Source organism: Coloeus monedula (genome assembly GCF_965178545.1).
Source record: "Coloeus monedula genome assembly, chromosome: 11".
NCBI lineage: Eukaryota > Metazoa > Chordata > Aves > Passeriformes > Corvidae > Coloeus > Coloeus monedula.
This window is the reverse complement of record NC_138791.1, coordinates 6,936,940-6,951,102: the sequence shown is the minus strand read 5'-3', so window position 1 is coordinate 6,951,102 and position 14,163 is coordinate 6,936,940. Positions and strand designations below refer to the sequence as shown.

At 37.0% G+C, this 14,163-nt stretch overlaps 1 protein-coding gene across 1 annotated transcript in view; it reads right to left on the bottom strand.

The window, feature by feature from the left end:
* Positions 1-14,163, bottom strand: part of CACNA1D (calcium voltage-gated channel subunit alpha1 D) — a gene marked incomplete at both ends in the record, with an annotated part of 169,678 nt that overhangs the window by 28,418 nt on the left and 127,097 nt on the right. Inside the window, 7 exons of the mRNA XM_082289118.1 lie at positions 738-897; positions 2,193-2,284; positions 2,670-2,735; positions 3,466-3,594; positions 4,012-4,050; positions 12,334-12,417; positions 12,748-12,831. Of these exons, the coding sequence (XP_082145244.1) occupies positions 738-897; positions 2,193-2,284; positions 2,670-2,735; positions 3,466-3,594; positions 4,012-4,050; positions 12,334-12,417; positions 12,748-12,831 (654 nt within the window). The remainder of the gene's footprint in view (positions 1-737; positions 898-2,192; positions 2,285-2,669; positions 2,736-3,465; positions 3,595-4,011; positions 4,051-12,333; positions 12,418-12,747; positions 12,832-14,163) is intronic.

The following is a 14,163-nucleotide window of genomic DNA, read 5'->3' as shown; positions in this document are numbered from 1 at the left end:
ATTACTGTGAATAAAACAAATCAATCAGCTTATACCAGACACCTGCAATGAGGAAAAACATATTTCAACAATTATTTTCGAGCAAATAATCCATTCTGACACAGGTTAGGGTGAAAGGTTATTGTTCACTTCTCATGTGCCTCACATGAAGACACTTGTAGAGACACAAATCCAAATTCTAAGTTTAAACAAAACAAACAGCATTACTAATAAGTCAAGGGAATTGCAGCTCTATTATTAATGAATATTTAATGGCACCATTGAGAAATGCACAAAATAACAGCTATCAAAATACTAATTCAGCTTTGAAATGTGCAGCCAACCACCCTGCACACATGTGCAGTCAGGAGAAAATCTCACACGTGAGAATTTAGAATCATAGAATAGTTTGGGTTGGTAAGGACCTCTAAAGGTCATCTACACCAATTCCCTGCAATAAGCAAAGACATCTTCAGCCAGATCAGGCTGCTCAGGGCTCTGCCCAACCTAACCTTGGATGTTCCCAGGCATGAGGGTCATCTGCCACCCCTTTGGGCAACCTGTGCCAGTGTTTCACCACTCTCACTGTAAAAATTGGCATAAAATACAGGATTTAAGACTCTGTATGGAAAAATATAACCTTGCCAAATATTTTGGATATAGGATCTTCAGTCATTCTCTCAACTCACTACGCTTCATTCGGAAGAAAGCAAAAATGCCAAAGCTCATTGCTGTTGATAAGCACAAGCTAAACTCACCAAAAATGCACAGAGCATGTAAAAACTGATAAAATAAATGATGGCAAAATTGCTTCCACATGTGTATTCTTCCCCAGGATTATAATCAGATTCTGGATCACAGCGCTTTCCAGGCAAACATGCCAGCATGATTTCCTGCCAGGCTTCTCCAGTTGCACACCTTTATAATGTCACAAAGATAAATTCAGCATTATTTGATCAAGTTGGATTAAAAATGCATTAACTTGTTACATTCTGAGAAAATACTGGAAGCTGTATAAGCACAAATGTGAAGACAGACTATGAACATTTCAGAGTAGAAACTAATTAAAGAAAAGTACAGACCAAGTTTTAGAACTGACAAGCACAATCTGACAATGCAGACACATTTTATAAGGTAGATTAATGCACCATAGACGCTTGCATGTAAAAATTGGAAGCCCAAACTGTGATTTACAAGTTAAATGCTTATTGCAGCAGAGGTATTGTGTACAAAAGCAGTGTTGTGTATGAAAACCTGTCATAAAATTTCAAAGTACATGTTTGCAAAAGATGAACTGTCCTCTGTGGTTGAAGAAATGCCTGTCTCTAATTTCTGCTATTGCATTTTTTGTACAGTTGCATAAAGCCTGTGTATAGCCCCATGATTTCAAATTTTTAAAAGACAATTATATAATTATGACATCTTTGGCTCTGTTCATTACCTGGTGTCAAAGGCATAAAGTGGTTTAGATCTCAGTGGGTGATGCCTTTAGTTCCAGATAAGGAATATCCTCCCAGTTTTGCCAGCCAGGTGAGTAACAATGCACAGGAGTTGAATTACAGAATCTCAGGCAAGAGACTGCTCAAGGTGGTCACCCTTAGAGGCATCCCTGTCCCATGTCATTCTCTCCTTGTTCCAGGACGTTTTGAAGCACTCCTGGAATGTGTTTGCCTTGTTCTTAAGCTCTCCAGTGACGGAGATCCCATAATCCCCCACCCCACATTAAGATGTAGCTACCCTCACCTTCAGGAAGTTTTTCCTATGGTTTATCTGATATTTCCCTTCTGCAAGTTACAGCCTTTACCTTTTGTCAACTCTTCAGCAAACGTAAAGAACAGTTCATTTCTTTACATTTGCAATAACTTTTCATTTCTTTGAACTATCACAGAAGTTGTACTTCTAAAGTTTTCAGTAGGGACAGAGTCTTTTGCAGTTTTCCCAATACTCACATGGATTGATATCTGGGCTGACTACGTTTGGGCTCTGCCTGAAGACAGTTACTGCCCCAACAAGGAATTTCACAAGAGCTGTAATGAGTTTAGACCTGTATCACCTCACTACAGAACCCTGTTGTGCCAAAGGACACTCAGCACACAGCCACAAACAGGATGTGCTTGTTGAGCTGAATTGGTTCTCACTTGCAAACATGTTTTGCACATTTTTCATACATCAGTGAAATGGGATGCACTGAGTGAGAGTTAAGGTTTACTCACCTGAAGAGAAGAAGCACAGCTTGGGGGAAAGTCTGAAAATTGTTGTTTCTGTTTATTTGATTGTTGTCCCTCATGGCCACTTTTCCAAATACCTACAATAAACCAGAATTTTGATTTTCATTCCAGTGACCTGTGCTATCAGAGGCTGTAGGCCTTGCAATCTAAGCTTCCTTCAGGATGCATGAAATTTCACAAACACACTTTCATTACACTTTAGATTTTTCATGATAGTCATATAAGGGCAGTAAATTTATCACTTATACAAGGAAAGGAAAAAAAAAAAGCAGCACACAAAGTTCTCTGGTGTCTTTTTGAATTTCCTGATCAAGAAAATTAGAGCCAAATAAAGATTTTTCATTACTCTGATAGCTCTGCCTTATACACAGCACCACTACCAAAGGAATGTTTCAATAAGCAACTTAGGAAACAAGCCTCAGACCAACCTGTTTTGAAATGCTAAAAAAATTCTCTCATTACCTGCATTCCAATGACAGCATAGATGAAGAACAGCATGGCTATCAGAAGGGCAACGTAAGGCAGAGCCTAGAAAGGGACAGGTGCATTGTCTTTTAATAATTTCACACCATCATTCTATTTCCATTTTCAAAAGTAAGTCTCTGTTCAACACAGATTTTCCAAGGTTTTTCTTCCTATGCAAGTGCTTAAAATGTTATTGCCTGTCACTCTTAGTATTTTGCTGCATGCAATGAATACCAGCTTCATTGTATTTTAAGCTACTTCTGCCAGCAATCCAGAGGGAAGAATCTTTAGTGTTTTAATTTTATTTTCATTACTGATTCTGACAACACAAAGATACTTTGTTCTATACAGTTACAGAGTTTCATTAACTTCACATTTGTCAGTTTTCAGGAGCAATGACGCAAGTATCTATTACACTTATGAAATTGGTTTTATGTAAAATATGTGTTAAATTCTTCTTCTAATAAGTCATCTAATAAAATGTGTGGAAGCATGAGATCTATGTATAACAAACCTATCCTACTTCTTTTAAATATACCAAATATTTTTCCAGGAAGTACCATAGAAATCTCACAGTAACAGCTAATATTAAATGACAAAGAATGACCCTCAGACTCACTGAAGTAATTGGTGAAATTTATTTTGGCACTAGGATGGAAATGTATTTAAATATGCTACTATTGTTAACATTAACTAAAAAAAAATTTTTTTACATTCTAGAGGGTATTGCTCCATAAAATTTGGTGTATAAATGGTTGTAATTATAAAGCCAATTTAAATAAATTGTGCTAACCTGAAATGATTTGATAAATGTCCACAGTAATGTTCTGATTCCTTCTCCTCTGCTCAGCAGCTTCACCAACCTCATCACACGGAAGAGACGGAAAAAGGTGATGGAGATCCGAGCGCTGTCTTCAGAGTTCTGAAGAGCATCATGGAGAAGTCAAACCAAATACAAACTCAAACATGCAACACTTCCAGAAAAACAACATCAAATGCCAAGGTGGAAGAGGTAAGATTTGAAAATGTATCTTGAGGGCCTGTTCACCTTGATAGCCATGATATGAAAGGAAAAATTACATGCTGAAAACACAGGACCTGTAGAAATGCTTCACACACCACATGCATTTCCAAGTTTTCTGGTTTGTTAATAGGATCATATTGGGTTTGTTTGTAGTAGACTCCAATAGAACACTGACAATGAATGCAAACCACTGCATAACACCTTTGCAGTAAGACAGGTATGAAAAATACAGAAAAACTTGGTGGAAAAAAGACATGGTAAAAAGAATAAACTCAAGTATAGGTAAAACCACTGGGGTCACTTTACTGATCTTACCCCAGACTCATCAGTTGTGACTGTTTCAGTTGGCTTTGGCTTTAAGAAATTAAGAACATTAAATATTAAAATCAAATAAAAGATTTTAAAAAGTTAGCTTAACCATAAACAAAATGAAGAACATTTTTAATTTCTAAATGTAAATAAACATCTTTCAACTCAATATATGTCCTGAACAAAACATTAATACCCTTATTAAAACCATCCTCTCATCATTTGGCTGACTCATGCTAAAACATTTTTGGCTGGCTCATAATAAAATCATCTGGTATAAAACATGTTTAAAAGATTCAATGGAAAGTAAATACAAAATAAAATATCTGCTCCCTTGTAGGCCAAACAAAATTAGCCATCAATTTTCACAGGTTGCATGAAATTACAGCAGGAAGCCCAACTAAAACTCCAGAACAAAGCTCTGGGACCAAACTAGCCTTTCAAGGTCCTTTTCTGCTATGCCCCATTTGAAGATTAATTATTCTATCACGGGAATCTAACCCCAGTCAAGTAATTGTGTTTTATATCACATCAGGAGCTCCCTTACAGCAAAGTTAATTCACTTGAGGTAACTCAGTGATGAACACTGGGTGTTGCAGTGCTTAACAAGCACATGTTGCCAAAGGGACAAACGTTTTTAGCCCCATGCCCTGAAGGCTGACCCTTCCAAAGAAGGACCCATGAAGAGGCAATACTTGAACTCTCTCACCATACCTGAGCCTCTGTAACAGGACCAGGCATGGAGAAAGGGATCAGGATTTGATTGATCCTTCTGGAACAGATCTGTGCAGCCCTCAGGAGCTCCAGGGAGCAGCAGAGGGGCACATGCGATTTCTTGTTCACAGAGCCAAACTCTGTGTCCTGTGAAGAACATCTCACTTTTCTCCATTTATTCTCTCTGTCAGATTTTGGAGAAGCCTTCCTCAGAGCCTAAATGGTCATGCACTTTGCAGAGCAGGCAGGAAAGCTTAAAGGACCAACGTCTTGTGCTTGCTTGTGCACAGAATTGCAGCAGCTTCTTCCAAAATTGGAGTGTCTTTAAAAACATTTATAGCACTAGGAAAAATGGGATTCTGGATGTTAGATCCCAGTGATGGCTCTTACTCTCTTGCCTAAAATATCCTCCTTTTAAAGGGGCCCCTTTCAACAATTCCTGTCACATAGAGCAGCAGTGAACACGATGCCTCCGCAGAGCTGCTTCCAGCATGCTGTGGATGCACCAGCCACACTCAGTGCCACACTTCACCTACTCAAATCTCACACACTGCTGTTAGTCAAGATAAAACTTGAGGAGAAGGAAGGGAAAAGAGAGGAGCTGATTCTGTTGAAAATATGTTATACAAAGATACTATGGTAAAGAAAAGCAGCAAGGGGTAGTACTTCAAAATCAGATCATTATTAAAATTTTAATTGTTTTCTCTATTACTTTTTCTTTCAAAATGTATATAATATCAAGAGATCACAGGGGGAAAATAAGGTAAAAATAACTGTTTGCTCAACAACGTGCAATCTACATATGGATACATTACTGCCCTGCCAGCATATCAATGTATTCTGAAACAAAGAGTTTTTAACTGTATAAGGGATTTTTACTGAATTTGGGCATTAAATTAACCAAAACCCAGATCTCCTTATTAAACTTCAACAAGAATATTTGTAAAACTGGCTGTAACATCTAAACTTTCTAGGAACTTATATAAAACAGATAGAAAATCAGCTGCTAAGCAAAGACAACAGTTTCATTAGAAATTCCCTGTGAATTTCAACAATTTTAAATAAAATCATCAAAATATAATTAAGGTAAAAATCATTATCACAAATATCATAAATGTCAAAATATCACAGATCGTGGAAACAATCTTGCAAAGCTGCCTACCTAAATCAACCCCAAACCTGCACCAGTGCACACAGACCTGCACCGCTACTGACTTTTTAGCACAGAAAAAAAATCCTTTTCATCTTAAGCTTTAAAGAAAAAATGTTTCATTACACCTTCTGCAGATGAAGCCTGAAATGTCATATTAATCTCTGGTGACTGAGTCAGGTTGAGCTTCATATTCTCTTAAATAGTGAGCGAATTACGTAATTTGCTTCAGTATTTTGTATCATCAAAAATTGAACACAGTTGTTTGACAGAGGTCAGATTAAAGTACAGTATCATCACAAATTGACACTAAAAAAAATTAAATAAAATGTTGGGCTTGGCATTTGGGAATTTTTCCCACTACGTTTTATAGGAGAAGAACAGGGCCCCAAATAAGTTAGCATCAGTATTAGGATGGCAATATATAATGGGATAGATAATACCAAAAAAAAGATACTTTGCTCCTCCACATTTTTATTTAATCACTTTTCCAAATGAAAAAATAATGAGTTTGCATTATGACTTGGTTATGAAAAAAAAACTCTCAAAAGGAAAAGTCAGTAAAAAAAAGGTTTTGTACACATAATTCTCTTAGTAATTATTTAATTCTCACTTTTAAAAATGCAGAAGTCAGATTACCCAAACTATGTGATCAGTTCTACTGAAGCTGCTCAGGAATGATGATCCCTCACTTTTTCTGTCAGGAGGTCACTGAAGGTATTTGTGTTTGCACAGTGGTGTATGCCCAGGACTGCCCAAGGCACACTCCCCTCATGAATCCCTCTTTCTCATCTTCCTCAGACTAAGAAGTCCTAATTGCCTGCTTCTGATGGCTGATCTGATGCTGCTGGGGAGTGTTAGGATGTCATATGCAACAGATTACAAATTATGGACACTGGAAAGCGCAGGCCAGTAATGAAAAATAAAAACACTCTGTTCACAAAAAGCAAATTGTACAATAATACCAAGGTGGAGATAAATGCTAGAAACAAAATGTGAACATGAGCTCCTGATATGAGAGGAGTTTTTCCTACTGAAGATGAAAATATTCATCACTGGGCAAGTGTTTTGGGTTTGACATTTTAGAGTGTACCTAATTTTTTACCCTCTTTGGCATTTCCCTCCGATAATACAGCAGCTTCATTGATTTTACTAATACCAATTAAAATGAAGCTAATATAGTGATGTACCACAAAAGAAAACATTATTCATTCTTATTTATAAAGGAAATGCTCATCTGGGAGACAAAGTTAGTTAATGGTTATGTGTGTCCTTCCAGCATGAAGCAATGCTCAGATTTGGGAAACTGAGATAAAGATAAGACAGTCTTCAGCAACAAAAACAGACAGACTGACAGGAACAGAGTGTCTGCTTCCTACAGATAAGGAAAAACCAGACACTCCCCAAGCACACAACCTTATTTGCAGCATCAGTGACATTATGTGCACATACACACATAAGAAGGTGGCACATTTTGAATTTGTACATGTAGGGAATTATTAGAATAGACCTGAGACTGAGGGGTACAGGCTGAGCAGAGACTGCCTCTGAGGATGATATCTGCTGACAAGAATGCAAATAAAAATATTACCTGTGGTCAGACAATCTACATCCAGCCTCCTCCTTCCCTTCACCTTCCATCAATCATTCCAATGCTACTTGGTCCTAAATGTTTTGGGACTGGCTGGTCATTGGTAGGATTATTTTGTCCCTCAAAAACTGGGACTCTGTGATTCTTACGATGGCAGGTGTACCTCTGTCTGCTAGAAGTCTGGTAATGGGCACAGCTGGAATAAATGGACAGCTTCTGCTTTCCCTGCTTGGCTGGCAGACACACTGCAACGAGGGGAATGAGCACAGAGACCTCCCTCATTGTTTTGCTTGTTCTGTCAGCCATGGGACAGCTACACCCGGAGCCTGGGTCAGCAAAGCACTTCATAACCATGTAATTTTGAGCCAATCATTAAATACTTCAAATAGGCAGTAATATATGATTTTTCTTTTAGTTAACCAAAGTGTGACAGAACAGTTTTCTTCCTCAAACAATCCCAACCCTCAAAATATATAACCAATGATCAACCTAGATTTCTGACTCCCTGATCAAAATATTTGCTACCAATTTTGGCCAAGTACTAATGCTGCTTATGAAAAATTTAGCACATTTCATAAACAGGAACTCCTTGTTGCACTCTTCATATTGCAACAAATGTTCAAAATAAACATCCTGACTAAAAAGAACTTCAGTGTCAAAACTGTGAATAGTGTGAAACAGATTGGATCATGCACTGGAAGCAAACTCTGTGCTTAAACAAAAAATAAACATGGTGAAAAACAGTGATGTTAGTAAATGGTGTTGGTCAAATGCTTCTTTTTTGCATATCGTCCCAAAGGGTCCAAGACTATGTCAGAACAAATGACATATGGTGACAATGTCCTCACCACCACAATTAAAGAAGGAAGCATCTGAATGACAAACACATATGATGACAATAGCATAGCAAAACATTCAGGTTGCCAAAATATCTCCAGAAACGTGTGCTATGAGTCCATGTGCATAAACACACACGATTTGTTCAGAGAATAGCTACTGCAATTCAAATGTGAGCAAGAAATTGTCTTATCAGTGCTCTGCTATTCCCTGTTCAACATGAACCAAATGCCCATAAACATCAATTAATAAAAATTTTAAGTCAACATGAGAAACATCAGAAAAGATTTTTTAAAAGTGTCTTTTCCCTTGTAAAAGATCTAAGTTCACAATTAATATGTTGGTGGCATAGGGTAATATATGATAACTAATCAATATTCTGTTGTACAATAAAGTAAATAAATTATTACCATTAACACCATGGAAGCAGCTCAGAAATTTATTTTTGGCTCCAAATTAAATATTGCAACACTGTAGAGATTTATTGCACTAAGACTTCACACTAATGAAAGCAAAGCTGGATGAGAATGTAGTTTTCAGATTTACCCTTAAGCCTAAAGAGAAATGTTTGAAAAAGTCTACAAAATATATCAACTGTATCCAAAAGTACAAATTACTGGCACCAATACCTAACATATGATAGGGGTGCATAAAGTGGTACTCAAACTGAACTGGACTTGTTCAAAGTTGAGTCCAGAATCTCTTACAGGAGGCAGACATGAGGTTTTTATTCCACTCCTCCACAGCGGCATAAGGTCAAGATTCAAGACAGACAGGTTTTCCTGAGGGGCTCAGGAGGAAGATATAAATGCTGTTCCTTTAAGCCCTATTTCAGCAGAAAATCTGAAGTTCATTTAACATCAAGAATAAAATCAGTCCCACAGAGATGGCATTGACCATATACATAAAAGACGAGGAAAGTGAACTCTCCATTATTTTCTCAACATTTTGGCAGAACATGAATGGTAAAGGAAACTTTAAAAATGTGACTTAAAACCTTCACAACCACTACTGAAACAATGTGATCATGCTTCTAAGTCATTCAGTGTTGGTCATCCAAATGGCTTCTGAGCTGACAAATAAGATCCTTTCTAGACAGTCAGGCCAGATTGAAACTTGTATGTTATTTCCTTTCAACAACATACTTTATTTCCAATTTATTTCTCTCTCATTCTCATAAGTTATAGATATCCCTCTCCCAGATTGGACTGAGCACACTTTGTGCCTGCCAGTCGTTACTCTGCTTTTTTAATTGAAGAGCAACCATTTCTATGACCACACAAGATCTTGCATGTCATGTGAAAGTTTCTGAAAACAAAAGGGCACAGAACCCAAAAGTATTTATATAGGTTTTAGTAGTGGTTTTAATTTTTTTTATTGGTACACCATAGGTATTTTTACTTATATATACTTGCCTCTAATAATTTCTAAAAATAAAATGAACATGAAAACCAATTAGGTTCATAAAAGAAGAAGGTTGAAGGAAGGGATATTAAATGAAAGAGTAAATTAAAAAGACAATCACAGAACATTTTTAATTGCCAAAATATATGTTGCTCTGAGGTGGTTCATTTCTGGAGTTGGTCACTGATACAGTCCTTGAGAATGCTGACCAATCCTGTAAATTGCTTAATACATTAAAGACTGACTTCCAGAGGCACCAAAAATATTCCAACCACAGTAATTTCCTGGATTATGTGAGAGTGGGAGGTTACTGGATCAGAAGAACCAGCCTCAGGGAAGCATATATATTATTATAAAATGTGAAAAAAAATTATCAACAAAATAAAAGAGATGCCATTTAATTTCCAGTACTTAATACTGAAATCAAGGTGATGTGTACCTAGACAGTCCAATCCATTCTCTTGTGAAAAATGGGTGAGATGCAAACTTGTTGTTTGCTAGAAGAACTCACTGGCCTTTGCAATGGATCTAAGCATACCCAGGATGCTGCTGAGCTGTTTCCACAGCACGAGGCAATCACATATGTGATCCAACAGGAGTGTTTGGTTCACACTGAGGACATGAAGTACTCACACTCATGTTTCCTTTACACTGCTCAATTAAGATGGTTGCAATTAGAACTGCAACAGGACCTGATTTTCTGTCAGTGCTGGTGATTTTTTACCCTCCTCCAAATCAGCCCTCAAACAAGGCTGAGCTTCCTCAGCTTAAGAAGTTTCTATAGTGGGAATTCTCACAGCTGCTATTGCAACCAGGCTTGAAATCCCATTGGAAACAGAGTCTCATTAGCATCTCAGCAGAGCTGTAGATTTCCCAGGATCACTGTCAGTGTCAAATAACGAGTACAGGTGGAATGGCACAATTCAGAATGCTGAAAAAACACTGATCCAAAGATTCTAAAATATGGGATTTGGATTACAGAAATTTACACTAAACTAATCAAGTAGGAATAGTTCAGTAGAATCAAAAAAGTAAAAGTAATAAAAACCTAAGAAATTTCCCTGGACACTCTGCAGCATTAACTGTTTCATGTTGAAAATGGGAAATCAAGCCCAGAAATATATTGAAACCATAATACATTCTTGACTTGCACAAACAAAGCACAGAAAAGTGGCAAGACCAGAAACAGACAATACTTAGAACACAAAGAGCCTGCTGTGCAAAACTAGAAGTCAAAGATGAGCATTTTTCCCCTTGTGAGTATAACATGAAAACTAAGAAATGGCAGTGCTGGTTGTTGACTGTGGTGTGTACTCATCTTGGAGATCATTAATTGGTCTCCAGAATATTTTCAAGACAACTGTGAGAATTGCTAAATGACAGTGTTCTTCACAGCTGGCAGCTCAGCAGTGACCAGATAGAAGTAGAGCTGTCCAATTAGCACTGCCCATACACTGCTAAATCCTGCTTTGGCCATGGAAGTACCTCTGAGATCTTTCAATCTCTTCGCAATCAAATACATTTTGCAGTTATGAGGGAAAGCTGTTCTGAGTGATTGGTCTTTTTACACTCCTCAAATACACTGTTCACCTACACCAGTACTACTGTGAATGGAAATCATGGGTAAATTGCAAATATTTGAGCTGTAAGTCTAAATCCAAAACTTTTCTGGGGAAAAAAAAAACCTAAACTAAACAAAACGGACAAAAAAACCCAATCAAAAATAAATCAGAGGCGGCTTTTAAAAACATGCTCCATGAAGAATAATTATACTTTAAGAAATGTCTGAAGGGGACACTGCAGTTCTGGGCTGATTGACCCTCCCTGTCAGCTCAAGATCCTTCAGTTCACAGAAAGATCCATCCCCACAGAACTGAGAAAAATCAGTCTGAAATCAAAAGGTCAGGATAAAGTTCTTCTGCTCCCATGTTCTTACATCACTCCTCCTTTTTCTTTCCAGAAATTCAGACAGTCATGAGATTCTCACAGTTTAACACAAGACCAGGAAACAATTTCAAGGTCAATCAGTTGTCCAAACACCTATATGTGCAACGGCCATCAGTCAAAATTCTGGTGAAATATGGAGTTTTCCAAGTACTTTAAGAGGAATTCAAATTTCCAATCACTTACTGCAGGATATGAAAAGCAAAAGGATTGGGAAAAAATCCACAGCATGGAAAGCCTTACTTTCTATGTGCCCTTTTTCTGCTACCTCATGAGATATGAATGCTAGCATTAAAACCCAAACTTCCCACAGAAAAATAAATCATCATTTATTAAACCAAGCCACTAAAAACTTACAGAATCTTGAATTATCTTGGTCAAGTTACCTACAAAAACCAATGGGCTTCAAGTAAAATAGTAACATAAGCTTAATTCTTTTTTTTATATATTTTCTGTGCATATAGAGAACAACTCTTATTGTCTCACTGTGCTGTGTGCATGTGCAGCTATACAAGTTTATAAATAGGTAATAGCAGCTTGTACAAACATCTGTATCAGTGTTTTGTTCTTTGATTCCAGGATTAAACATACTTTTCTAAAAAAGGACTTTTTTGGGGATTAAGTTTACATTTTCTGTATTTCTTGATGACAGCAATTACTTTTTAGTGCATGAACAGTTGCTACTTACATTAACTTCTGTTATAGCAATATCAACGACGCTACCAACAACAATTAAGGCATCAAAAGTGTTCCATGCATCAGTGAAATAGTGCTGTTAGGACAAGCATTCAGCAGAAAGAGAGCAAGAGAAAAACACAAACAGAAAAAGAGAAGAAAAGGACAGTGTTATAACACAGAAACACTCTAGGCTTCTCTGATGTACCACTATACAATCTAAACTTTCCCTTTCATAGCTAAAAGAAATTGGCAGAAAAAAAAGGCTATTTATTTCCCATATCAACATAATTGACCTATGACTGGTCTGTACTCAAAACTTTAGAAACATCAGATCAAAATCTGTGACTTGTCCAGATGATGGAAATAGTGGGGAGACAGAGAAAGAGAAGTAGGGACTGGGAAAAGTAAGCTGGGATATACTCACATCAGCTTCACTGAGAACGACGTCTACTATGCTGCCAATAACGATGAGGGAGTCAAACGTATTCCAGGCATCACTAAAATAGCCCTGAACAGAGCAGGCAGGGTGCAAACGTTTGTGATTACACATGAAATGTCAAATATTTGCATACTTCTGTTTAGTTTTGCATAAACAGAAATTAGTTAAACAAAACCTGTGGTCTAATGAGAAAACAAAACAAAACCAAACAATATTGCCTACTGAAGGAAAAGCAACATATATGTGCATGTGTGTGTATATATATAATTATATATATACATGTACAGACACACACACAGACACACACACACTCTACACATGCAGAACACACCATCAGATAAGCACGGTGTTGGCAAGCAAGCCATCATCCAAAATTGGTTTTGGGCTTCTAGCAAGGCTGAAAAATTCTAACATATATACCCTAATGAGGACAACAAGACCCCTTTCATTATATTTCTGCAAGACGAAGCCAATTGAAACCTCCCTTGCATCAAGGAGTTTGTGACAGTCTTATCTAAGTGATTGGTAAAATATTCAAAGGGTCAGGTCTCACCACTGGCTAAACATGCACAGTTATTAATGTGAGACTGTGTATAAAGGTTGGAGAACTGCCTTAATCTTCTATTCATAAACTAGGTCTAATATAGGAACTTACCCTACATTTATTTGCAGTCAGAGGCTGACTCTGTAGCCAGTGAAGTCAGTGCTAAGAACCACAGCAACCGGAACAATTTCTTAATGCTTTTGGTTGGTGCAGCCAATCCAATGTCTGAAAACTCATTTTCATAAATTGCTTCATCACCCTTCTGACATTTTATGGTTTTAAATATATTCCCCACGTGTGTGTTACTGGGACATGGCTGCAAAGGGTTGTAAAGGGCTATCATGCAATTAGCTGACTATGGGCATAAAACTGCATGTTTGAGCAGAGATAATTCAGAAGAATCCTCCAGGTAGGTTCCAGTGTGGAACAAATCAAGATATATTACAATTGTTAACTAGGGAGACCAGATTTTTCTGAAATATGTGGATTTTTCCTAGTTATTATAGAAATGCAGAACTGCAAAAATTACTGAACTTGCCCTTTACCTCATTCAGATATATTAATGTATCAGTTGACCATGACTAAGGAATGTGAATTACGTGACAAAGGCTAAAATGTGCATTTTGTACATGTACATTTCTTGGTAATTAATTTTAAAATACTAACTTTTCAGCCACTATTGAAGGTCTAAAATAATACATTTAGCAAGAAGTTTAAAATTAAAAATCTGCTAATCTAACCTTATGTCTAGTTACACTTTTTATTACACTGTTTGCTCTAAGATAATGTTTTAGCTGAGTAGTTTAAACTACATGAGTTGTTAACAGAGAAAAGCAAAATCAGGTCCAAAATATTTT